The 26,789-nt window shown below is 40.3% G+C and overlaps 1 protein-coding gene across 1 annotated transcript; it reads right to left on the bottom strand.

Annotated features, from left to right (window-relative positions):
* Positions 1-108: 108 nt before the first annotated feature.
* Positions 109-24,793, bottom strand: LOC108678191 (forkhead box protein F1). Its single transcript, XM_018166551.2, has 3 exons — positions 23,737-24,793; positions 21,083-21,307; positions 109-2,801 (listed from the first exon to the last, which is right to left on the bottom strand). The coding sequence occupies exons 1-3, from the start codon at positions 24,590-24,592 to the stop codon at positions 2,011-2,013; spliced, it is 1,872 nt and encodes a 623-aa protein (XP_018022040.2). The 5' UTR covers positions 24,593-24,793; the 3' UTR covers positions 109-2,010.
* Positions 24,794-26,789: the final 1,996 nt, after the last annotated feature.

Genomic DNA, 26,789 nt, shown 5'->3' with positions numbered 1-26,789 from the left:
GTTGCTGTGGATGGAGAGTTACTTTGATTTATGATGAGAACTATGTACTGCAACCGTGCTACCAGCACTGCAACCGTGCTACCAGCACTGCAACCGTGCTTGCAACCGTGCTACCAGCACTGCAACTGCGCTACCAGCACTGCAACCGTGCTACCAGCAGTGCAACCGTGCTACCAGCACTGCAACCGTGCTACCAGCACTGCTGTCGTACTACCGGCACGGCACAGTTGTTGCTTTAATTGACAGTGCAACTCATGGACAACTGTTGCAAATATGGCAATTGTTGCAATGTGGCAATTGTTGCAATTTCTCATTTTGGTAATGTGCCAATTTTGACAGTGTTACCATTGCTATGATGGCACAATTATGTCAGTGTTTTATTCATATGAATATCTTATCATTCGCTTGATTTTGGACTTAATATCTTGGTAAGAGTGCGAAAAAAGTGGGTGTTCTTTCAATAAATATAAATTGTAAAAAACACTTTAGCTGGAAACGGGAGAAATGTCCAAATGTCTAAAAGAGATGACCTAACGTCGAAACCCACCGTAAATAATGTTTGCACTTTGCAGACACAACACTAATAAATCAATCACACATTTAATAGACATGAAATGATTGTCAATAAAATGTTCGAAAGGCACATAATAGTTTATATATGACATATATGAAAAACGATTGCACCAGTTAACAAACGTTTTTTTTTAAACTGCAACAAAAAACTTGCTCGCTAATATTTCCATTGATATAAAAAGAACTGAACAACGGAACATCTCTGAAACTCAGGCTATAGCGAAATTATATTAAGTTCACAGGATGGATGTTAGATGTCATGTACTAGAGTCCTAAGTCGCTTCACAACGTGCAATAGAGTACATCCAGCCAGTGCAGTGATCAAGGACACTTCACAACTTACAACAGAGTAAGTGCATCCAGCCAGTGCTGTGATCACGGTCACTTCACAACTTACTACAGAGTAAGTGCATCCAGTCAGTGCAGTGTTCACGGTCACTTCACCACTTACAACTGAATAAGTGCATCCAGCCAGTGCTGTGATCACGGTCACTTAACAACTTACAACAGAGTAAGTGCATCAAGCCAGTGCAGTGATCACGGTCGTTTCACCACTTACAACGGAGCAAGATCATCCAGCCAGTGCAGTGATCACGGTCACTTCACAACTTACAACAGAGTAAGTGCATCCAGCCAGTTTCTATGACGGTTACGGTAGCTTCACAATTTACAACAGAGCAAATCAGGAAAAGTTTGCGTTTGGCTCCTAGAATAACTGTGCGAGAAAGGTGTGGTGGTCTTTAATGCTTGTTCTAAGTAATATTTAGGAAGTTTCAAGTCATTGATGCTTGTTGTAGGTAATTATTAGGAAGGTTACAGTCTTGGGTGCCTGTTCTACGTAACATTTAAGAAAGTTGCACTATTGGTGTTTGTTCAAATGACTGTTTAGGAACGTTACAGTTTTTGGTGCATGTTACGGGTAATGTTTAATGTTTAAGGTGATGGATTTTAGCTGAATGCTTCCTTCTCAATTAGTTTTGTTATTGCATATAAGTAAACAACATTCGTGCTCATATCATCACCGATAAAACACAAAAACTAGACACCAACTCGTGACACTATGACAATAAATAAACTTGAAATAATATACAGTTGGCTTTACATATTTTACAAATGAGATATTAATTAAAAAATTACGATGTGCTTGGTTTTCTACGATAAAGAAGAGTGCACGCCCCATAAAACTAAAATGGACAACCAAATAAGTTGACAGTTATTTAATTATAAAAGCCGAACAAATAAATATGTCCTGTGATAGGAGAATTCGCCTTTACGCATTTGGGTTGAAATGATTGTTATTATATAATTGAAAGAGATATTCTCAAATTCCTCATTTGGTAATTATATCAAATAACATAGCTGAATTAACACAAGCTTGGGAAAAGTGAGTTAACATTGGACCGGACGGCAGAGAAAAAATATCTGCTGATCCGGGATTCACATAGAAAACTTGACAGCATCGTAGTAAGTCGGTGGTGCTTCGTTGGAGTAGACTTGGTGGTGGCTAATGAGAGGTGTGGATGAAGTGGTCTGAGGGGGAGCGTGTTGAGTAGAAACATGAGGATTTTGATGGAAAAGTTGGCTAGAGGGTAGAGGCGTGATGGAGGCTTCCTGGTGGCTGGGTATTGGAGACACAGAATGGTCCGAGTGATGGTTAGTAGAGCTAGGATTATTCAAGTAGGTGCCTGAACGCTCCGAGTGATGGTTAGTGGGACTTGTCATGTACGCACCAGAACGCTCCGTGAGATTGTTATTGGGGCTGGACAAATAGGAGGTAGCACGCTCTGAGAGATGACTAGTAGAGCTCGTGGAGCTAGTCAAATAGGGGCCTCGGATTGTATGAGGATTGTTAGGGTTGTTGCTTAGGTAAGGGCCACGCAACGACGGCTGTGTCCCTGGGTAGGTGGTCCGCAGCATTTGCTGATTGGCCAAGCCAGGAGTGGTAGGAGGCTCATGAGGACGATTAGGTGAGACTACACGTGTCGACTGCTGATTTCCTCCTCGAGACATCTCTGCATCATGTGCCGATGGCCCATCGAGATGAGGAGCAGGAGGAGTCCAACTTCTCTTCGAGTCGTATTGGGGAGACATTAGGACTTGTTGTTGTTGTAGCTGCAGATGATGTTGGTGAGCCAGCAACTGCTGCTGATTGTCTGCTGGTGCGTGGACGCTGCTGTTGCTACTCATGTGCCCGTGCTGTGATGTCTGCTGTGACAGTCCCCGAACACCTGCAATGGACGGAAAATCTTAAAATGGATTTCTTTAAAAAACAACATTTAAAAAATATATAAAAACAGCGGTGTAGGTTGGTAAGCAAAAAACTGAATATTAGTTTCAAGTGAGGCTAGTCTACTGCTCAAACCTCACGATACTTACTTTTTTTAATATATTAAGGAGTACATTAAGGAGTAAAGGAGTAAGTAGAGTGTATTAAGGAGTAACCAAATATCATGCAAGCAGAACTTCTCATTTTCTTTATTAAAAGTTATTTTTTGTGCCTATTATCTTTCATTGCTAGGAATATTTTATCGAGAATTTGACTAGAAATACAGCAATTAGATACCGTTTCCTATTGAGGAACACACGCAGTAACCTATGCGTTTTTGGCCTGAGACTCGTGCGCTGTGTCTGTTTTGACGTGGTCTGTCACACCAACCTCCACTTCATGAGATCGTAACTCCAACGCGCGCTGACTAGACTGCTGTAACTCCAACGCGCGCTGGACTAGACGCTGCTGTAACTCCAACGCGCGCTGGACTAGACGGTGCTGTAACTCCAACGCNAGGGCATAGACGGTTCTGTAACTCCAACGTGCGCTGGGTTAGACGGTTCTGTAACTCCAACGCGCGCCTCACATGCTTGTTGGACTAGACCAACCCCAACGCCGTCGCTTGCATTTGTCTGACTATATTTACGATGCATTTTACATTTCCTAAAGCTACCTGGTTGAGTTTTCTTCGCTTGGTCGCTGATGGATTCTAATTCATGAGCCACGATAAACTTTTTACATTTCACGGGATAAACTTTTAGCATTTCACGGCTATTACCATCTTAAAATGTATTTTCAAAGTATCGATAATTTCTAGCATGCCACCCCACCCCGCCACCGCCGGCGTCAAGTTTCACGCCGTCCCTGGCTTGTGTCTCACCGCCGCCTGACGGCAGCGCGGCGCAGAGGCGGCGTGCTGCATGCGCTGTGTAGGCCTACATGTCAGGCCCTCCTGTCCTGCCAAGACACGCATCTTCTACCCTGAATCTTAGTTAAATTTTATTTTCAGGTACTAGGAAGACATTGTGAAAATAAAAAATTTTAAATTTGTAGTTATTTAATATTGTAGTTATGATTTATTTTCAGGTATTAGGAAGACGTTATGAAAATAAATTTTTTAAATTTAAAGGTATTATTTATTTTCAGGAATTAGGAAGACGTTGTGAAAATAAAAATTTTTTAAATTTTTAGCTTTGGTTTATTATCAGGAATTAGGAAGACATTACGTATTTTTCATTTGAAAATAAAAATATTTAAATTTGTTGTTATGATTTTATTGTTAATGAAAAATTAAAAAAAATTCACCTGTTTTGATCCGTTTATAAACCGGTATATATATTTCAATGTTCTTAAATTAATTCTGTTCAGGCGATGCAAATATTTACAAGGATATTCAAACAGTAATTATATATATACGAAAGATTTCGGTGGTTGTATGGATCTGAAGTTGAAAGTTGAAAGCATCAGACTTGCCCTACAGAAACACCGCCCTACAGTATATTCTAAATTTATTTTTCATAGGCGCTTAAAATATGTTGATGGGCTGTGAAGAACGCAGAGCCGATATAGGAATGCGTCTCGGGAATAAAGGCGACTGCCGGGAATATTGATGAATTTCATGTATAAACATGTGCCTCATTTTGGGGTCGCACCCAAACTTGCTTTTTGCTAAATCAATGCTTGCTTTTTTCGCTAAATCAACTTTAAATTCGCTTTTGGATGCTTGCTTTTTTTCGCTAAATCAACTTAGTTCAGTTCGGAAAATTACTTTTGCCAAACTTACTGCCTAAACTGCACAAAAAGCAAGCCAGCTCAATTTTCAAGCATCAGCTCGGATTTTAACGTAAAAATATTTGTAATAGTTTAGACACTTGGATACGCATTTACGTTCACTACTCAAGATGTAACTCACTGCCGAAAAAAAATTTGGCAAATTAACAATGCTTGGCTCGTCAGCTGATCGCGTTCGTTTGCCATCCCTTCGAGCATGGCATTCGCGAAATTTAATTTAAACGGAATAATAACTTAAATGCAACTAAGCGAAGAAAATGCATTCGTGATCCAAGTTTCGGTCGCTACAGAGGAGGCCAGCGCTGACGAGGGATTATTTGGGGCCATTCACGCATTGCTTGCGAGGAGTTCAAGTCTACAGACAGAGCCAGAGCAATTACATTGCTACAGCTGCCGTTATTATTGCTGCAGTTGGAATTATAATTGATACAAGTACCGTTTCAATTGCTGCAGTTGCCGAAATTATCAACCAAGCTGGTGCTTGGCTGAGAAAGATCCCGGATTGTCCAGTAATGGGAAACTACCCTCAACAAGTGACAAGCAACAGCATCTTGCATCAGCTGGCCAAAATGAGGGTAAATAGACGGAACACGTCCAACGTTACATCCGACGACGACTCGGAGACGGAGGACGACGAAGGCGGCGCATCAGCGTGACCGTGGACTAAGAAATCCTCAACTCATCATTAGGTCATAAGGCGTGTGCTTTAGCTGCAGCTGCTGCTGATATTGCTGCAGCTGCTGCTGATATTGCTGCAGCTGGTGCTGATATTGCTGCAGCTGCTGCTGATATTGCTGCAGCTGGTGCTGATATTGCTGCAGCTGGTGCTGATATTGTTAATATTATGACTATTTTAATCACCGTTCATAATATATTTTTAATATTATGACTATTTTCATCGCCGCTCATATTTATCTTTAATATTATGACTATTTTGATCACAGCTCATAATATATTTGTAATATGACTATTTTAATCACCACTAATATTATATTTTTATTATTATGAGTATTTTAATCACCGCTCATAATATATTTTAAATATTATGACTATTTTAATCAACGCTCATAATATATTTTAAATATTATGACTAATTTAATCACCGCTCATAATATATTTGTAATATGACTATTTTAATCACCACTAATATTATATTTAATATTATGACTAATTTAATCACCGCTCATAATATATTTTAAATATTATGACTATTTTAATCAACGCTCATAATATATTTTAAATATTATGACTATTTTAATCACCGCTCACAATATATTTTTAATATTATGACTATTTTAATCACCGCTAATAATATATCTTTAATATTATGATTATTAACTGCATTAGGATATTGCACACCCATGCTTCATTTCAGGGTTTTCAGGAACTCTTGAACTTCAGACTTTTGCAATAAAACGGATAGTGAAGAGATGATAACAGCTGCTATATTCTTCGATCAGTTTAACGCCTGCTATTTCACTCATGATATCAGTTGAATTGGTTGATAAATCAATTCCATTTATTTACACAATTGATTGATCAATTGAAATGATTTCAACTGATTGATCAATTGAAATGATTTCAATTGATTCAATTGAAATGATAAATTGAAATGGTACTGGATGTTGGGTGATAGTTGGGGCACTGAGTGATGGATGAGTCTGTGCTGCTGCCGTGAGTAATGAACAGCCCGATTTTTTATAACATAATTTAAATTGCAAACTTTATCACATACTTCTGATTAGAAAATTTTCCTGAAATAAGCGTTTTGTTGGGGAATTGATTTTTAAAAATTGCAGGAAGTTCACGACTCTTTGACGAGCTAATTTCGGAGATGCTGCTGACACATTTCGAGTCGATAAGGAACTACATTTTTCAAAAATCATAAAAACGAATAATTGCAGTGTTTATTGCGTTGATCTGGAACAATATAGATGATAAAGTATATAAAAATGCAGTCATATTCATACTGAATTGAAAAAAACGAGTAAAAACCTCATTGGGAGCAGAGCAGGGGAGTTAGCAGCAATAGAGCAGCAATAGAGCAGTATTGTCGCATGCAGCGGCGCTGTCAGCTGATCGCAGCAAATAAACAAACGCGTAGAGGTTCAATACCATCGAAACTTCCCCGTATTGCTGCCGTGTTATTGCGGGCTTTAAAAAACGGCCGAATCTGTCTTTGATGTTCTGCCGGAAGCTGATCTCTAACTCATCAAAACATGAGCTTTAGCACGAATATGTATAAACACTGGTGACTTGAACTCGAGGAGTGTATTTCGAAATGAGCCTCTAAAATAAGCTCCTATATAAATCCTTAGATAATTCTCTTAAATAAGTCCTAAATGTTGTTTACCCAAGCCCTTGAATAAGGTAAACAGGCCTGTTACATGTGTCGAAAGAAAGACGAAGAAATTAGCCTTAACTAGCCTAAAATAAGGTCTTCTTCTTTTAACCTCGAGTTAATATGTGTGCCTTTATGTGTTTGCAAGCTTTTGTTTCATGTGTGTTTGCTTACGTGTGCTTGCATGAATGTGTGTTTGCGTACGGGTGTCTGTGTAAATTTGTATTTGTGTACGGGTGTCTGTGTAAATTTGTATTTGTGTACGGGTGTCTGTGTAAATTTGTATTTGTGTACGGGTGTCTGTGTGAATTTATTTATGTGCACGGGTGTTTATGTGAATACGTTTTTGTGTATGAATGTCCGTGTGAATTTCTGTTTGTGTACGGATTTTTATGTGAATGTGGTTTTGAATTTAAAACACTGCAAACACTTCAGTTAGACACTTTGCACTTCAAAGTGTCTAACTGAACGTGAGCGTGTTCGAGCACACGTGTATCTGAATGTCCATGTGTTCGTGTGCAATCGTGTATGAGAATACGGGTACGTGTGTATGTGTATGCCTGTTCGTGTGTACGTGTGTCTATGTATGTGTGTGTGTGTGCGTGGCTTCGTCACAGTAAGAAGCTGCCAACGAGCTGCCTAATGAGCTGCTAAACGCTGCTAATGAGTAGAATGGAGCGGCTGCGGAAAGCTAAGGGGAGTGCGAGCGTCGCAAGAGGTTTTATCGCCGGTGCTTCAGATGTGCCCGGAACTGCGCTACGAGGATTGCATTATTTTTAGCCCTGAGATTGTGACTGTTCAAGAGCCATCATAGATCTGAGCAGAGAATAGTGAGCTCTTGGACTCATCATTCTTTACTCCTGCGATTGTGACGCTCAAGAGCCATCATAGATCTAAGCAGAGAATAGTGAGCTCCTGGACTCATCATTCTTTACTCGTGCGATTGTGACTGTTCAAGAGCCATCATAGATTTGAGCAGAGAATAGTGAGCTCTCGGACTCATCATTCTTTACTCTTGCGATTGTGACCGCATATAAGCCATCATAGATCTGAGCAGAGAATAGTGAGCTCTTGGACTCATCATTCTTTACCCCTGCGATTGTGACTTGTGACTGCTCGTCGTAGCTGACAACAGGAATATTGACCAGCTTCAAAGTAACTGGAGTCAGGAATATTGAGGCGCTGACAACACCACTAATGAGGCAGGAGCGACGGCCGGCAAACTTCTTGTCTGGGACGGCCGGCGTGTCACCAGACGTAAACAGCGGCCGCTTCAAAGGCCGTCAGACTCGCTCGTGACACGAAATTATTAGCTCTACTGGCCAGCCATGCTTGTCAGGCAGATCCCACACCTCTAATTTGTCAGCCTAATTTGTCAGCTCCTTTTGCATGGCTGTGATTTGCAAACGTAATTTACAGCATTATGCGTCAGCAGCACTCACTTGCCTTACTATTTTGCCTCCCTTGCCAACTTTACTCGACAGCTTCACTCGTCAGCCCAAATTGTCAGCTTCACTCATCACCCCAACTTGTCAGCTTCACTCGTCACCCCAACTTGTCAGCTTCACTCGTCACCCCAACTTGTCAGCTTCACTCGTCACCCCAACTTGTCAGCTTCACTCGTCACCCCCACTTGTCAGCTTCAGTCTTCACCCCAACTTGTCAGCTTCACTCGTCGCCCCAACTTGTCAGCTTCACTCATCAGCCAACTTGTCAGCTTCACTCATCGCCCCAACTTAATTGTCAGCTTCACTCGTCACCCCAACTTGTCAGCTTCACTCATCACCCCAACTTGTCAGCTTCACTCATCACCCCAATTTGTCAGCTTCACTCATCACCCCAACTTGTCAGCTTCACTCATCACCCCAACTTGTCAGCTTCACTCATCATCCTAACTTGTCAGCTTCACTCGTCACCCCAACTTGTCAGCTTCACTCATCATCCCAACTTGTCAGCTTCACTCATCACCCCAACTTGTCAGCTTCACTCGTCACCCCAACTTGTCAGCTTCACAGACCGAACTTAGTCTCCTGCCACTATGGGCCACAGTTCACCTCAAACGGCCGGTCATCGCGCGAAGCTTCCCAGAGAATAACTGCATGGTCAAAAATTTCAGAGTACGCATCTCACAAGTTATTTTTATCGTCTTAATATAGTGTCTGTCGCACGGGGAAATGAAGGAAGAAGTCTAATTACGATGAGAACCGAACTTGAACTTCTGGAAGGAGTGCTTGAACTAGAAACCTGGTGAAGTTTTGAAGGCCGGCTAACAAACGACATTTGTGGATATGCTGAATGATTTAAACTTGATTAAATTATGCGGCAAGTTCGCGAAAGATAAACTCATTGAAATAGAGTTAGCTGGATTTCCATTCGTGGAAACAAAATTAGCTCATCACTAACTTGGTGAAATAAAGCTAAATCGAGATGCACCTTTTAGAAAAGAGTTTTTGACAAATTCATGGATGTAGAATTACCTTGTCATCAAATCACTGGAATCGTCTCGACGTACACTCACAGCAATAGAGCCAACTCTGTCGTTTTCTAAGTACCTTTTTATTTCAGCTGGTGCGAATATCGGGAGTTTTGGCGAATATAGTGTCGCCGCGCAGGATAGTTTCACCCATGGTTGAATTAATACGTTAATTCAACCATGGTTTCACCCCTGGTTGAATTAATACATTAATTCAACCATGGTTTCACCTACAGACAACTGCGAGCCCCAGCAACAGCGACAGCAGGAGAGCCTGCAGATGTAAACAACAGAGGCAGATGCCAGGGGGGTGCCTTGCTGTCGGAAGCTGTGGTGAGTGTGGTGAGGCAGGCTAAATTGTGATGAGGGTGGCTAAATTGTGATGAGGGAGGCTAAATTGTGATGAGGGAGGCTAGATAGTGGCGAGGGTGGCTGAATTGTGGTGAGGGTGGCTAGATGGCGGTGAGGGTGGCTAGATAGTGGTGACGGTGGCTAAATTGTGATGAGGGTGGCTAAATTGTGATGAGGGTGGCTAAATTGTGGTGAGGGTGGCTAAATTGTGGTGAGGGAGGCTAAATTGTGATGAGGGTGGCTAAATTGTGATGAAGGTGGCTAAATTGTGATGAGGGTGGCTAAATTGTGATGAGGGTGGCTAAATTGTGATGAGGGTGGCTAGATTGTGATCAGGGTGACTAGATTGTGGTGAGGACGAGTGATGGTGGTGAAGGTAGTAAATGCTGGTGTCGGCCTCAGCGCGCCATTAGCAAAATTATATTTAAAATTTATTCATTATTGTGCAAAATACCTTGTTGCTGACGTCTGCAAGTAATTTTCTTCGTCTTGCTGAATATAAAAATGGAAAACGAATTTTAAAAATTGATTTCAAGCACCGCTTGGATGGCTGAAAAAATTTCCATTCGTAATTGTGGATCATTAAGAACTTCCATGAATTAATTGGTGATAAATATCAATAGGAAAAAATAAGCATTGTAGTAATTCTCTTGACACTACGCCTTTTTTAAAAAAAATTGCGACGACGCTAGAGTTCAGCAATAAATTTACCCACATGCCTAGGAAATGACAAGCTTGAATAAACTTTAGAAACTTCATCTTAGTGATAAATCTGAGGTAAAAGCGTACGAAAATTTCAGCGTAGACTCGGCGTCCTCTTGTGTCGATGTAAACAAAAGTAAGACGTCGCGACGGCTGTTTACATTAACATGAATTTCATCCCGGGGCTCAAGCGGCGCGAATAATGCGAGACCTCGCGAGCCTTGTTCGCTCCCACCTCATCGCTCGGCAGGTCGGGTGTAATATGAATAGAAAATTGTTGATAAATTATATTTGACTAAACAGATAAATAACTAGATAAATAACTAAAAATATAAGTAGATAAATAACTGGATAAATAACTAGATGAATATCTAGATATATAACTAGATAAACAACTAGATAAATTGCTAGATAAATAACTAGACATATAACTAGCTAAATAATATGATAAATAACTAGCTAAATAACTAACTAACTATCTAGATAAATAAGCAGATAAATAACTAGATATATGAATAGATAAATAACTAGATGAATAACATTATAAATAGCATGATAAATAACTAAACGTATAACGAGATAAATAACTAGATAAAAAACAAGATAAATATCTAATAAGTAGATATATAAAAAGATAAAAACAAGATAAATAACAACATAAATATCTATACGAAAAACCAGATAAATAACTAGATAAATAAACTAGATAAAAACTAGATAAACAACTAGATATATATCTAGATGAATAACAAGAGAAATAATCTATATATATATATATCATAATATAAATGACTAGATAAATAACTAGATAAACAACTAAATATATAACTAGATGAATACAAGATAAATAACTAGATATATGAATAGATAAATAACAAGATAAATAACTAGATATATGACTAGATAATTAACTAGATAAATAACTAAATAAACTAGATGAATAACTAGATAAATAACATGATAAATAACTAGATAAATTAATAAAGTATGACCCGATGAGGTGCCAAAGATCCCTACGATAAGTTACATCGCAACAAGAGAACTTCCGGTCTCCGCAATCGGACTTTCAGTGAAGTCCACTGAATAACTTATTAAAAAAAAGGCCCCACAGATCTTCTACAATTGTATTTTGTTTCGAAGTCACGTTAGGTTATAGAGAACATTTCCATAACTGATACAATGAGGCACACTTTTAAAAGCTAATTTTAATTTCATTTTTATTTTCGCTTACAGACACTCACTTTCATCTCTCTGTCTGAATTTGGACAAAAGTAATAAAGCGTTCATCGCTTATCAAAACGAACTCAATACATTAATTTGCCTCATGCTTTGCTTTCGGCATTAAATAAAATGCGATCATTGCATTCATGCTGCAAAACACCCATAAAACCTCTACATAATGTATTTTTATAACACAAATTTGTTGTGAAAAATATACATAAGATTTGTTGCATTTAATTTCAAACTTTTCTGACTGCCGAAACTTCATATTTTTTTTGTTCAGCAACAATTTTTCAATAAGAAAATAAAATATTCTTCGGGCAGAAACTTTTAGCGACGCTGCCAATTAAAGTGAAGAGGCCTCGAAAAGAAGCTCGGAGGTCGTGAAGGCGTTGAGATGCTCAGGTGCTTGAAAGATAACGTCGCTCCTACACAGCTTCTATAAAATAAACTTCAGAGAAATAACGGCTCCGAACAAGTCAGGTTTTAGAGTAAAAATGTAATGGGTCTTCCGGTCAAACCGTCGACGATGGTTAAATGAAAACTGAAAAGCAATGAAGGATTTCGGTGTGCACTTCATTTGAAATTCCATGATGTTAACTGTGGCAGCAATATTAGCTGTGCAAAGAACACTTTATCAATCAAGGTGCATGATTTTTAATTTAATTGATTTGTCGCTATACAATAAGCTCAACCAAAAATAACAAAAAATGGGCGTTTACGAAAACTAAAAAGTTCCCATTAATTAGAGAGAAATGATTACTTATTTCAATCAACTTCTACTCTAGAATATTTTGTTGACAGCCAACGCAAAATAAATAATATAAAATTTATAATTTTCGATGTTAACTGATTATTTCCCCTGTGATAGCGGACAGAGAAGAATGAACATCTTCTGGCGCGGCGAGCTTTTGTTTGGCTTCTTATCTCGCGATTGTCAACACGACGTGTAGCGCCTCAGCCAATCCCTGCCCTCACACCATCCAGGCTCACAATCATGCTTACACACAAGACAAGCTCACAATCATGCTTATCTTTAGCTATCTAGTGTGTATCAAATCTGGCTTCACAATAATGCTAGAACGTTATGCAGACAATTCAACCTCATAACAATGCCAGTAAGTTGAATTGTGCAGCAAATCTAAGCTCACAATAATTTTAGTAGGTTGCATTGTACGTTAGTATATCAATAATTCATCATGCAATTATAATAAATACAATAACACACTATGGCCCGTTTCTGGAAAATTCATTTCCTGGATGAATTTTATTGCCAAAATGACTAGGAGCTGAATGCTCTCATGTCGTTAGAATAAAAGTTGATTAAAGTTAATTTAAAGGTGCCAAAGCTAAGCCAGCTTTGACCCTGCAAGACACTCTATTTCAAAGTGAACTATTGTAATAATTTTCGGTACTGAATGCGATGAACATATAAAGATTTCTCTAGAAATTTCTCAATTAAGAAAATAGATCTTGAAGACTTTTAACGCTAGTGATAGTTTAGTTCTTGCTTAAAACATTATAAATAAATCTTGAACAGGTAAACAAATTCTTGGCAATACATAACAGGCCACTAGAGATCTTTATTAGTACATCGACGGCTGACAGTTAGGCCACGGCTGGCCTCCGATAACCCGCTTATAATTTTGTAAAGTTTGTTCTCCTGACGCTCGCGTTTGGGACGGTACAAAGAGGCTTTGTCTGGAGTTTGTCCTGACGTCTCTGGCCATAAACCTGGCCATAGCGAGGCCCAAACTGTGGGAAGCTCTTGAACATATATTGTGCCTGCGATGTAGGCGCAGAGAATCCTGCGTGCACCAACATAACGCAGGCGAGGGTCTCTGCGTACGTCAACATGATAACGCAGGGGAGATTCCCTGCGCACTTCAACATGATAACGCAGGGGAGATTCCCTGCGCACGTCAACATGATAACGCAGGCGAGATTCCCGTCGCACGTCAACATGATAACGCAGACGAGAGAATCTCTGCGTACGTCAGCATGATAACCCGGGCGATAGTCCCTGCGTGCGTCAACCTAACGCAGGCGAGAGTCTCTGCGTGCATCAACATTCGCAGACGAGAGTAGCTGCGTGCATCAACATAACACAGGCGAGAGTCTCTGCGTGTAGGACCTCAAACTTGGTCCCGTTGAACTGCATGTTGTTCACTAGGGCCCAGTCATATATTGCAGAGAGGTCTTCTTGTAACCTCTCACTGTCCGTCCTGTCCGTGATGGTCATTAATATCCTGGTGTCGTCCGCGAATGACGATGCAGTGGCGTGGCTCCGTTGGCGAGAGGTGGAAGCGAAAAAATGGTGGAAGAGAAGTGCTCTTCTATGTTTTCTGTTTTTAAAGCCGAAATTGAATGCTTAACCATCCCTCTGTGGCACAGTACCATCCCTCTGTGGCTCAGTACCATCCCTCTGTGTGAGTGACTGCGTACTAAGGATACTAAGTCAGCATGATTACGCAGGCGATAGTCTCTACGTATGTCAATATGATCGTGAGGAAACCGAAATAAAAATTGCTATCTTCTACTCTATGCACCATTATAATATTAATTTTATACTATGTCGATCAAATCGATTACGTTAGTGATACAGTAAACCGTGAATTCCACGAAACATATTTTTAATAAATATCGTAATACGATTTCACGTTTCCGAAAATGAAGCTTATTGTAGGTTAAGTTCTTTCCTTATATCTTTAGTCTGTTCAAGTTGCAAGCTCACCAAGAAATCAGGGAATGTGTGCGGTTTTTGTATGCGTTCAAAAATAATTGTGGGTAAATCATCTTGCCGTATATGTTGCAAATAATCGTGGCGGAAATTGCCTGCTGTATGCGTTGAAAAGTTTTGTCACCTATGCGTCTCATATTTTGGCACCCATTTACGCCAATCAAGGTTGCAACTTGAAATCCCCTTTTGTCCATATTTTTTTTATCGCGCTGCCATTTTTTGTGCTGAACCTGGTCTATATACTTATCAGTGTTGTGTCTGTACAGTTTTACTTTCGAATCTCTCGACGCTGTTGAGGGGCAAATATGAATAAGAAATTTCTAAGCTGGCATCCAATTTTTTAGTGTTAGTCTGTCCCGTATGGACTCTATAATTTTTTTTGATTTTCAAGGCGGAATTGATGTGCCATCCCTCTGCGGCACAGTAACGTCACTCTGTGGCACAGTGTCATCTCTCTGTGGCACAGTGCCATCACTCTGTGGCACAATGTCATCCCTCTGAGGCACAGTACCATCCCTCTATGGCAGAATGCCATCCCTCTGTGGCACAATGCCATCCCTCTGTGGCACAATGCCATCCCTCTGGCACTGCACTTCACGTCCTCAAGTGATCCTGAGGGCTTGGGTGCCGGAAATGGCCCGTTTGCTGCTCGCCGCAAGAATCGCATGGCAATTTAAACAAAAGGCGCTCGGGAGCCCTTCATTCGGTCTGCGATAAATTATTATGATATGAGGGAAGTAGTCATCCACTTGATGACATCTCCTGAATGATTATTATCTGCTTAATTACAGTCGTGAAGTGCATTCAATTCAATTCCACTGAAATAATTGTGATAAAATCGTTATTTAATTAGAAACGTTCACCTACGCAGGCCACAATACTTCCCTATTTCCCTGTTCCTCCCAACCTCAGCAAGATTCTACTGCCATTCATTCCCCATCGACGCCGGGTTTTTACAGCGCCCGTCACACGAACATTAGCAAAGAATTTCTCGCGGTGACGCGAGCGTCGCGCGGTGACTTTGAGCCGCTGAACCTAGACGAGTCAGAGCTCGCTCATCTAGGAGCCTCCGAGCATTGAGCCGCGAAACCTAGACGAGTCAGAGCTCGCTCATCTAGGAGCCTCCGAGCATTGAGCCGCTGAACCTAGACGAGGCAGAGCTCGCTCATCTAGGAGCCTCCGAGCATTGAGCCGCGGAACCTAGACGAGTCAGAGCTCGCTCATCTAGGAGCCTCCGAGCATTGAGCCGCTGAACCTAGACGAGTCAGAGCTCNCAGCCAGAGTCAGCTCGTAGGTTTAGGCCTGTCAGCAGCAGAGCAGCTAGTGTCAGCTCGCAGGTTTAGGCCTGTCAGCAGCACAGCTAGAGTCAGCTCGTAGGTTTAGGTCTGTCAGCAGCAGAGCAGCTAATGTCAGCTCGTAGGTTTAGGTCTGTCAGCAGCAGAGCAGCTAATGTCAGCTCGTAGGTTTAGGTCTGTTAGCAGCAGAGCAGCTAATGTCAGCTCGTAGGTTTAGGCCTGTCAGCAGCAGCAGCAGCACAGCTAGAGTCAGCTCGTAGGTTTAGGCCTGTCAGCAGCAGCACAGCTAGAGTCAGCTCGTAGTTTTAGGCCTGTCAGCAGCACAGCTAGAGTCAGCTCGTAGGTTAAGGCCTGTCAGCAGCACAGCTGGAGTCAGCTCGTAGGTTTAGGCCTGTCAGCAGCAGCACAGCCAGAGTCAGCTCGTAGGTTTAGGCCTGTCAGCAGCAGAGCAGCTAGTGTCAGCTCGCAGGTTTAGGCCTGTCAGCAGCACAGCTAGAGTCAGCTCGTAGGTTTAGGTCTGTCAGCAGCAGAGCAGCTANAGTATAGCCGCCAATATCATTTGTCCAGTTAGACACGCAGGAATGTCTGTGCCAATAGCTCCTCTCTCAAAAACTGGCAAGGGGTGACTGCTCGCGAAGCATAGTATAATTATCAGTATAATCATAATAATAATGGTAGTATAGTACTATTGATGAGAGTAGTTTAGTATTATTAACACATGTATAGTAATTACAAAATGACGCTTACCATTACACCATATTATCGCACGTTGTTTTTACTATTAACGTGCGTAGTAAAGTATTGTTAAACAGCGTAGTGTGGTACTATCAACTGGTATAGAATAAGATTAAAAATTTGCGTAGTGTAGTTGTAATAATCAACACTCGTAGTATGTATAAATAACTTGCTAAGTTTTGAACTATATCAACAATCGTAGCATGGTAATAATAACGAACGTTAATTAAGTTGCAGATATAAAAAAATTTTGTTTACTGATAGTGACGAAATAGACTACTACCTAAATACAACTATAAAAAATATAACTCAGTACTCACTGCAGTGAGTGACAGAGAGCGCATTTTCTCGTCGACAAAAAACGTGAAGTCACAGACGGACAGACAGACGGACGGACAGACGGACGGACTATTGCAGATTACACGTCCTTGTGCTTCCCACGAGCCTACGGAGGTGGCCGCGGTAGCGACAGATTGCGACCGATTACTCCTTGTCACAGGTGATTTGTGATGCAATTCTGGGAAAATAAATCTATCATAACTAGACATTCTTGCGGAGAGAATGTTGCTCTAAGACTGCAAATAAATATTATGAGCTTACGGAGGTGTCATGTAAACTCTAAACGGTCCCTATTTAAAAGTAATAAAAGTCATCAGTCATGTTTAAAAGTGCAAGCTCGAAAACCGAATAGCATCAGTCCGATTCCACGGCGTAAAGGTTATCACGAGCCTTACGCTTTATAACCTCATTAAGAGGCGGGAAAATCTCTCCATAAAATATTTTACTTCATTTCTATGTGCATCAGAAGAGGGCTGAATACATATAAAATTTATTTAGGCATCTCTTAGAGTATCATCTAGAATCTCGTATTTTAGAATCGGACTCAGTGAGTAAGTAGTAATTTCAATCATTTCACCACATTTTCCCTAGAATATGTATAATATCCTTAGGTAGAAGATTAGTAATATCCTTACGAAGAACATGTGTAAAATATTCTTACGTAGAACATGTGTAATATCCTTAGTTATTGCGTTTACTTCGAGTCTTGACAGCCGGGAAGCGATGAGCTACAACAATTAGCTAAAATCTGTGCTGGGAAATAGCGATGCTGTACAAGCTCTAATGGAGGCTCGAACCCGACAGCACAGAGACGCGACACGGCATGAGCTGTGTAAACAAACTCTGCAGCGTCTGTGTACACAGCCCACACAGGACACATGTGTGTAGAAGGCTGTGTCTCTACACTCAACCATGTGCGCAAAATTCTGTGAGCCAAGAAAATGTGATCAAAGTTCAGTGAAAACCCGACAAATGTGAGTTTAATTTAGATTGTACGAAAAATTTGAAAAAGTTTTTTTTTGCCAAACATTATGTGTGGCTAAATATTGCACTTATGTTCTGCGAGAACACACAGCATCCTCGAACGATTATTTGAACATTTGTATACGTATTGGTAAAAATCTATAAACATACCCATGCAAGTTTTTGACATTTGAACAGCTTCGATTGCTAGTTGATTTCAGGTTTAAATGATGATCAAGCCGATTTCACTATGACATTGATTTCGCGATGTGACCAGTACTCGGTGAGACACGAGACGACTAGAATTTCACATCAGAGAAAATTCAATATTCAGTTATTGTACGTTTATCAAACTTTCATCATCAGTTCAACGTTGACAATTCGACCAATTTCAGGTTGTCAGTATTGAATTGAATGTCAATTTTGAACTTATACGTATACTTGGCACGTTAGGTTCTGCATGAAATTTTCACTTCATTCAGCGTCTGTTCTAAAACCAGAGATTTTTCGGCTCAATTTCATAGATATTTCAAAGTTGTTTCAAAATTTTTGTGCTAACATTGAGCATTGGATGTAAAAATTTAATATTCATGCAGTAAAAATTCGGTTCGACCTTTGCTGCAAAGGTCGGCCACGCGATACAAAATTATATAATACGCGATACAGGTTGATGCGAGTGCAGGCACAAAAATTAAATGTTCATTTGAATATCTTAATTCCGTGATAAGAAGATTAAGCTGCGATCCCTGCATCTTTGCGACAGTTAATGTCTCACGCGGTGAAAATGACTTTGGAATGTCCAAGCACCGCCTTGATTCTCTGAAGGTTGCCTGTTCAACATTCAGCTAATGGAGCCAGTTAATGTGTCACTCTTCAACATTTTTGGGATTTTCAGTCTTGATATTTTTAATACATTTTCTGAATAAAAAAAAGATATTAGGCAAACTGTTTTTTCAATGCTACTGAATATTTTGATGCATTGCAATATTTTGAATATTTTGATGCATCTGATACACAAACACAATACCTTAATTGTCCCGTCCATTTAACGTTGCCAATATTTTCTCTAATTTATTCGTCACACACAATTTTATGTGATGAAATTTATTTATCACAGACAATTATTTTGAATTAAAGTCATTCAAATAGCAGATGTGTAGCTACCAGATGGCACAGATGAAGAAAAAACAACAAGGATTCGGCGCTCCGTCCGCCATAAATGTGCAGCATTTGGTCGTCATACTCACAATTGGGCATTACCCTCGGATATAACATGTAGACATATGTGTGTTCATTGTTTACTCCGCCGTTTTGTTTTCAGTGTGTCCTTAATACCGTCAACTACTATGTGAAAGTAATTAAGAGTAATTCCCAGCGCTATCGTCGTTGTTTCCCATATGAAACTGCTCGTAAAATGATTCACATCAACATCGTATGTCAACATGAATCCTACATTAAACAACGTCGTATGTGCAACATAATTTTAATATTGCATATTAACGCCAACACGACGATGCTTCAAGTTTCATTCGAAAACATTATTAATGACTACGTTACGCTTCAAACCACTTAAATGATAATTTTCCTACGTGGATACAACTAGAAAATTTCAGTAGTGAAATGTTCCAAATTCCAAACGAAAATTAAAATAAGGCGACTTCGACGACAGCTTGAGCTGTCACAGCAGCTAATACAATTAGCTTATATCGGCGACGAAGCTTTCAATCCCACTCAAATATACATAACAACCGTTAACCAATTATCGTATACATTAGGAGTCATCAATTCTATCCTCTTGTAATGAACTGGTAGCAAGAGTTACCGTAAGTAATGAAGGAATTTTTTCTGAAGCCGAGTATTCGCGAGATCCCCTCGGCCGCCAACATGGCGCTGTGTTTTTTGATTCGATGTCGTCGTTAGTCGTTGTTAGTTACAATAATCGTTGTTATTTTAGCGGGGGTTAAATTTCATAAATTTATATTAATATTTGTAAATTATTGGCAAATTATCTAACATTTTTCTCTAATCGCTTTACTGAGCAACAAATGATAAATTTTGAAATTTAATCAATGAAAATTGAACTTGTTGAAATTAAAAAAAAAACTGAAACTAAAATTCATTACTAATGAGTTTAAAAATAATATATACAGAGGTTAATAAAATATCCCAAGAAATGTGTAAAAAACTGAATACAAATAGTTACTTAATGTAAACAATAAAGTGAAATAATTTTTAATGGTATCCATAATTGTAATAAATTATTTTCGTCGCCTTCCTCACACCAATAATAATAATCAGACACTTCAAATTGACGAAAATCATGACAATGCAATTGGGGAGACAAGCGAAGAGCTCATGTGTTGTTATTGGTATTTTAGAGACAGCTGTTTTTTAGTGACAGTTGTTATTGTTATTTCAGTGGAGTTGAGTCGTATTTTGGTTTGTGCTCACTGCCGCTCGGGCAATCTATCCTTGTTGTTCTAGCGTGGACACCTGAGTAGGGCTGTCTGCGATGAGGGAAGAAGCGAGGGCAGGCGAGCTTCAACTTAAATCATTTAAAGAGATGGAGAAAAAATGAGCGACGACATGTTCGAGTGAACGATTTAGTTTTGCGTGATGGCTGATGTAGAACTTTGAATTAAATGCCATAAAGTTAGAGTGAACTCTTTGCAGACTATCACGCTACCCGGACAAAAATATAGCATTACGAGCAGATATCATCGTGATGTATGACATGTTTGGTGTCTGGTATAAAGCTTGGAGTAACGAGCAGTATAAGGCAGAAGAGAATGCTATAGAGCACGAGTCATGACTGGTATAAAACTTGGAGTAACGAGCAGTATAAGGCCGAAGAGAATGCTATAGAACACGAGTCATGACTCATGACTGGTATAAAACTTGGAGTAACGAGCAGTATAAGACTGAAGAGAATGCTATAGAACATGCATCATGACTGGTATAAAACTGAAGTAACGAGCAGTATAAGGCTGAAAAGCACTGTATGGAGCATGTGAAATGTCTGGTATGAAAGTTGACATCTCACATGCTCCATACTGTTTCTCTTCACACTACTGTTCACAGCCCGAAACTTCAAGTTGTAAACCAGACATAACACAGTTCGTGGCATACTTAACCTCGGGTATAACATTTCAAGTTAGGAACGATATAAGTCTTAAGAATACAAGACAAGACATGAAAATTTCACAGTATGCTGTGAACGGAGCATGTCATGACAGTAACCGAAATAGTTGAAGTCGATATCAAAATGTCAACGAATTTGTTTACTTACTGTGCATGGAGACGGCCATGTTTGAAGCATCTATGAGTTGAGGGGATGAACTGTACCCCAGCTGGGGATTAACTGCTGATGAGGTCACAGCAGAGGTTGTGGGTATTCCCCCCAGTATGTCCCCCCCACTCGTGTAGTGGAGAGGGTGGGGATGATGGTGGGGGTACAATGTGGTACTGCCCCCCATCGCGTCGTGGACCGGGGGGGTCAAAGGCCCAGGGGAACCTGGAGAAAAAGCTTCTATCAATATTTCTGAGGTAAAATCGTTTTAAATCTAGGAATTCATTTTGCTTCTGACTCCTAAAAAGACTCCCAGGCAGCCTTGAGTCTTCGCCTCTCAATTTCCCATGAATGGCCGAACACTTCTCAGCCCTGAGCTGCAGAGGTGACTTGTGATCCAATAAATGTTGCTGTTAATGACTCCAAGATATTGAAAATGTCATCCTTTGCAGCCCTCTAAATAAGACGTTAATGTTGCCTGCTAGGGGCGAAGACCTATAGGTGGGACCACGCGGGTGCTGAAAATTTGATGTTGCCAAGTGGGTGAGCTGAAAGCTTGATGTTGCCAAGTGGGTGTGCTGAAAACTTGATGTTGCCAAGTGGGTGCTGAAAATCTGATGATGCCACGGGTGTGTTGGTCCTTTCTACTACGTGTCCCGCTGGTGACCACTACTAAACTTTATAGTTATCCCAATATTCATTTTTTTAAAGACAGAATTGTTGCAGAATTTTCATTTGGTTGTCATTATTTTTTAACTTTCCGATTAATTCATTTGGTTGTCATTATTTTTTTAACTTTCCGATTAATTCATTTGGTTGTCATTATTTTTTTAACTTTTCGATCAATTGTGACGTCAAATCGATCATTTCATTGTTCCTGAAATTACACCCTGGAAAAACACCATGCGATTACACCACCAATAAAGATTTGGATCCGATACATTGATCTTTCAACTACATCTGCATCCCTTCAGCTTCGGGGTCAAAACTATTCTCTGCATATCATAAGTCATTTAGTCATTTATTTAGTGATGCCATAAGTTGGGCGGCAAGTGGATGCTGCACGAATGCTAAGAGTGAACAAGGCATGTGAAGTAGAACAGCAATAAAAATATGTTCTCCGACTGTAGGAATCTTATTCTGGATTTCTTAGACAACGATAAGAAGAAAAAGATCAAAAGAACCAATGTGGTGAATGTAGAATTTGGAGAGCGGGTTGACGATCCCGTAGCAGTATGCTGATGCTATGCGAGCTTGCCTCTGCATGGGTTTAGTGCAAGAATTTGTGTTCGGCAACTGCAGAAGTACGCATAATGCTCTAGTGTCTTCATAACCTCTACTGTATCTGTTGATACTTACTTATATCGTATCTTGTTTCTTAGGTTATTAATTTTGTATTGAGGATTTATTTCCATATCGGCGTAAAATACTATATCGAAATGATCATTAAATGACTTTGTTCTTTTTAGGGGATCACCGTTGCGTAATAATTATGCCGTTACCTATACGCCGTGTCGCTCCTGCATGTGCTCTAACTTTAATCTAGAATACTTAGGTTTGTGCGAATTTGTAAGCACCAATTAATATAAATGTTCTTTGAATCTGAATTTATTATTGAATCTCGGCACGTAAGATCGTTACACCGACCTTATAATGTTAGAGTGAATCTGCTCCAACTTTAGTTTTCTTTTCACTGTTAATTTGAACAGGGTTGAAGTCAGTTTTATTAATATAAGTAGTTTCATCTAATTGCTCAGAATTTCTTGGCCGTTTAAATGCACAAGAGGCTACCAGTAAACTCTCTATCCAATCTCCATTTTTCAGCAAATCAAACCTCGCGCAATATCAGCAAATAAATCTTTTATTCCAAAAAGTTACTCGCATTTAGCCACCACACATTTATACCCTCGACACTTCCACGTTGGTTTCAAATCATTATTAGCGAATATTGCGCCACTGTTCTTATTCGATGGAAATGATTCGTATTACTAAGGTGTTATACACACAATAGGAAAGCTACGTCAAACATTACTCGTTTCAGTAACAACTACGACCATAGATAACCTATAAAGAGGAAAATATATTGCCTAAACATATGCATGCAATGGCGACTCTCCGACGACGAGACTCAGCGGCCGCACGTCAAAGGCTACAATAAATAATTGATCCGCTAATTCATGACTCACGTACAATGCTACAATACGTAATTGATCAGCTAATTCATGACGCACGTACAATGATACAATAAATAATCAATCAGCTGATTCATCACGCACGTCTCCAAATGCTACAATAAAGAATTGACAAGCTAATTAATCATACACGTACAATGTATATAGCAACAATTAATTTATTAACTAATTCATCATTCCCGTACAAATGTTTCTACAAATACCAGTAATTGGTCCGATAATGAATCATGCTTGTCCAAATGTTATGAAAAATAATCATGTAGTTAATTCATCATGCTTCATCGTATACTCGTATAATAATAAATAATTGATAGCTAGTTCCTCATTTTTTCTACAAACGTTACAATAAATGATCAAACACCAAACAAGAGTTCTGTTGCATCTCCCAGAAATATATTTCTTTATTACACAAATTATTACGGTGAATTTGACGTCATTATTTGTAAATAATTCAGTTCTCACCTGCGGGACTGGCTCCACTTTTAATGTAGCTCTGGCCCGACACTGGCCCGATGCTGGAGGCCCACATGTCCCGGTCTGACGTGACCTGAGGTAGACTAGACCCATGACCTCCTGGGTGAGGGTAAATCAGTGAGGGCGACACGTTACCATGAGTAGCATGAGTGACGTACTCAGGAGTGTAGCCGTACATAGCGTACTGCTGTTGTGAATAAGGGTAGTCTTGATACGACTGTGAGTACTGAGCAGGATAGTTAGCAGATGCAGGTACGGTGTAGAGGTCGTACGGTAGGGGAGGAGGGGGTGGCAACTGGTACGGCTTCATGGCTTGAACTTTGCGTCGGAAGCCTCTTGGTCGTCGGCGAAACGAACCTTCTTCGAACATGAGTTCGGCCGTAGGGTCTATGGCCCAGTAGTGGCCTTTGCCGGGCCTACCCATGCTTTTTGGCAGCTTGATGAAGCATTCGTTTAGACTCAAGTTATGCCGCACTGAATTCTTCCAGCCCATGTACGATCCTCGGAAAAAAGAAAATCTTTGTTGAAGAAAGCTGTAAATTTCCGATAAAGTTAGACGTCTTTGCGGGGAACTCTGGATGGCCATGACGATTAACGCGATATAGCTGTAGGGGGGCTTCTCTTGGCGCCTCGTGCCGCCTCTCTTTGCGGACTTCTCAGCGGAACTCGAGCCGTTTGTGTCGACGTCAGTTTGTTGCTGAGGAGCCAAGGCTGTTGTGGGGGCGCTCATTGCAACAGGCTGCAGGGGCACAACAGTCCCAGGTATTTGCCCGTGGGTCGGGTCAAGCATTGGGCCCAGGGCGGACAGGCAAGAACTCTGCGTAAGTTCTACTTCTTCTTTCATGACTCACGTGTTTCTGGCACGGCCGTGACCGCTCCCAAAAAAGCTTACAATAGGCAAATGATAGCCATAACTTGAATAATTTTAGAGAGGAATTAACAGGACATGTCCTAAGTCATCATTTTACAGCTGTTAACCAAGTTGTAAGAAAAGGCTTTGAACGATGAACATGCAGATTAGTGACTGTTTTAGTATTGATAAAAAGAAATTTTACAATTTATCTCTGTAGTTTCATTTCATTGCTTTTTACTGTTATTTTCCAGCAGTGCAAGTATTTCATTAAATTTCTTGATTCATCACACATTTGCTCATTTTCTTAATTTTGATAATTTTTCTTGCCAAGCGAACGTAAGCGTATAGGTTCGTGCATTGCGGATCCCCGTTTTCATTAGAAATTATACACTTGATGGGACGAATATGCAAAGATTTTCACTGCCACATTTCCAATTTCGATGGTAAACTCTCTTCATAGCAGCTGGCCAGATCTTGACCTCGAATTAAGAAGCGATAATGCAAAGCCTCCTTGCCCTCAATTTGCTTTCCTACATCTTTGTACTCGTCAAATGTTTTGACTTCCATCAAACACACAAAACAAGCACCGAGTTCAGACTTTAAATATTTTGTTCCTGAATAACCCTTGACCTTGTGTTCGAGAATGTCCCTGGGTGACCTGCTTATTTTGCATGCGCGCCGCTAGAGTGTAAGGAGTAAATATTTTCGTGGTGTTATCGCAACAATCGTTATCGTTTACACTGAGAGATCGTTTTTGTATATAGATCGCACAACAGCAAACAGTTCCTTGAGGCACCCGCGATGAACTGTTTGTTCGGACTAGCAAGAAAGTCTTCCTTCTCATCTTCCATGTGACGTGCTACAGCATCAACCAATAAAAAACCGCGAGGAAGCATAGCTCTACCCTCGTCCATCTCAGCCAATCACACGCTGCACTAAATAACCCTCAGATGTTCCCGACCAGTGAGATGCACAGGATTTTTCTCAGGGCAACCGCGGCTATGAGCGGCCAATTAGAGTCAACCCTCACTTTGACGTCATCTTACGCCAACCAATCAGCGCGTTCCCTCACTTGCCGTGGCTTAAATGACTCATGACGTCAAGAGGGTAACACCAATCACGAGATACATTCTCCTGCTTTTTTGTGTTCCCCTGAAGTAAAGAGCAGAGATTTTGTGAAGAATTTTTGGGAATGCGACCCCGACTGGCGATGAGCCTCTGCTTTTAGCACCCCACAAATGCTCTGCGCCAGACGCGCAATTTACGCGTGAGACTAAAACTGAACTGAAATTATTTAATACTTTAATCCTCATTTTATTTTATATCATGAGTCTCATTATTGCTGTGGTACATGGAAAGCTGCTGATTTGTTTCGCATAAGAAATAAATTATGAAACATATTTGTATTTTAGCAACGAGCATTTATATATAAAGAAGGATTGTCGAACGAAAATTGTCATTGTTATGGTTATACTTTGGTGAGAAATCGATGCTTGTTCTTACATATATAGAGATGAATACACCCGTTGCACCGGCATTCATTTTGCCATGTGAATTAGGGTATAAGTTCACATAATTTGCATATTACTTTTCAGAATTTGCTCTTCAAATTATTTGGACTCAAATTTATTGCTCTTCGCCAGTTAATACTGGTTCATTTATATTCATTCGTAGTTGAAAAAATCTTGAATGCACCTAAAAATTTTTAGGTGTTAATAATTCATGCAAATTGATGAATTTACAAATAATTATTTAATGAAAAATCTGTTAGAAGTAATGACTAGTCATTCGTATAAAAACATAATGAAGGCTTTACTACGTTAAAACGTTAAGACTAATCATTGACAAAAACCATTACCTACTGCAACAGCAGCACCAATAGCAGCACCAGCAGCAGCAACAGTAGCAGCACCAGCAGCAGCACCAGCAACACCAGCAGCAGCACCAGCAGCAGCATCACCAGCACCACCACCAGCAGCAGCATCACCAGCAGCAGCAGCAGCAGCACAAGCAGCAGCAGCATCACCAGTACCACCAGCAGCAGCAGCAGCATCACCAGTACCACCAGCAGCAGCAGCAGCACCAGCAGCATCACCAGCAGCAGCAGCAGCACCATCACCAGCATCAGTAGCAGCAGCACCAGCAGCACCAGCAGCACCAGCAGCACCAGCAGCACCAGCAGCACCAG

Source organism: Hyalella azteca, unplaced genomic scaffold (genome assembly GCF_000764305.2).
Source record: "Hyalella azteca isolate HAZT.00-mixed unplaced genomic scaffold, Hazt_2.0.2 contig11305, whole genome shotgun sequence".
Lineage (NCBI taxonomy): Eukaryota > Metazoa > Arthropoda > Malacostraca > Amphipoda > Hyalellidae > Hyalella > Hyalella azteca.
This window is presented reverse-complemented; position numbering and strand designations above follow the sequence as displayed.

Excerpts from the sequence above, each read along its gene's own strand:
- LOC108678191 (XM_018166551.2), bottom strand. The coding sequence starts at position 24,592 with ATGAAAGAAGAAGTAGAACTTACGCAGAGTTCTTGCCTGTCCGCCCTG. Across the intron at positions 21,308-23,736 it reads AAGTGGAGCCAGTCCCGCAG|GTTCCCCTGGGCCTTTGACC; the intron begins GTGAGAACTGAA and ends CTTTTTCTCCAG. Across the intron at positions 2,802-21,082 it reads CATGGCCGTCTCCATGCACA|GTGTTCGGGGACTGTCACAG; the intron begins GTAAGTAAACAA and ends CGTCCATTGCAG.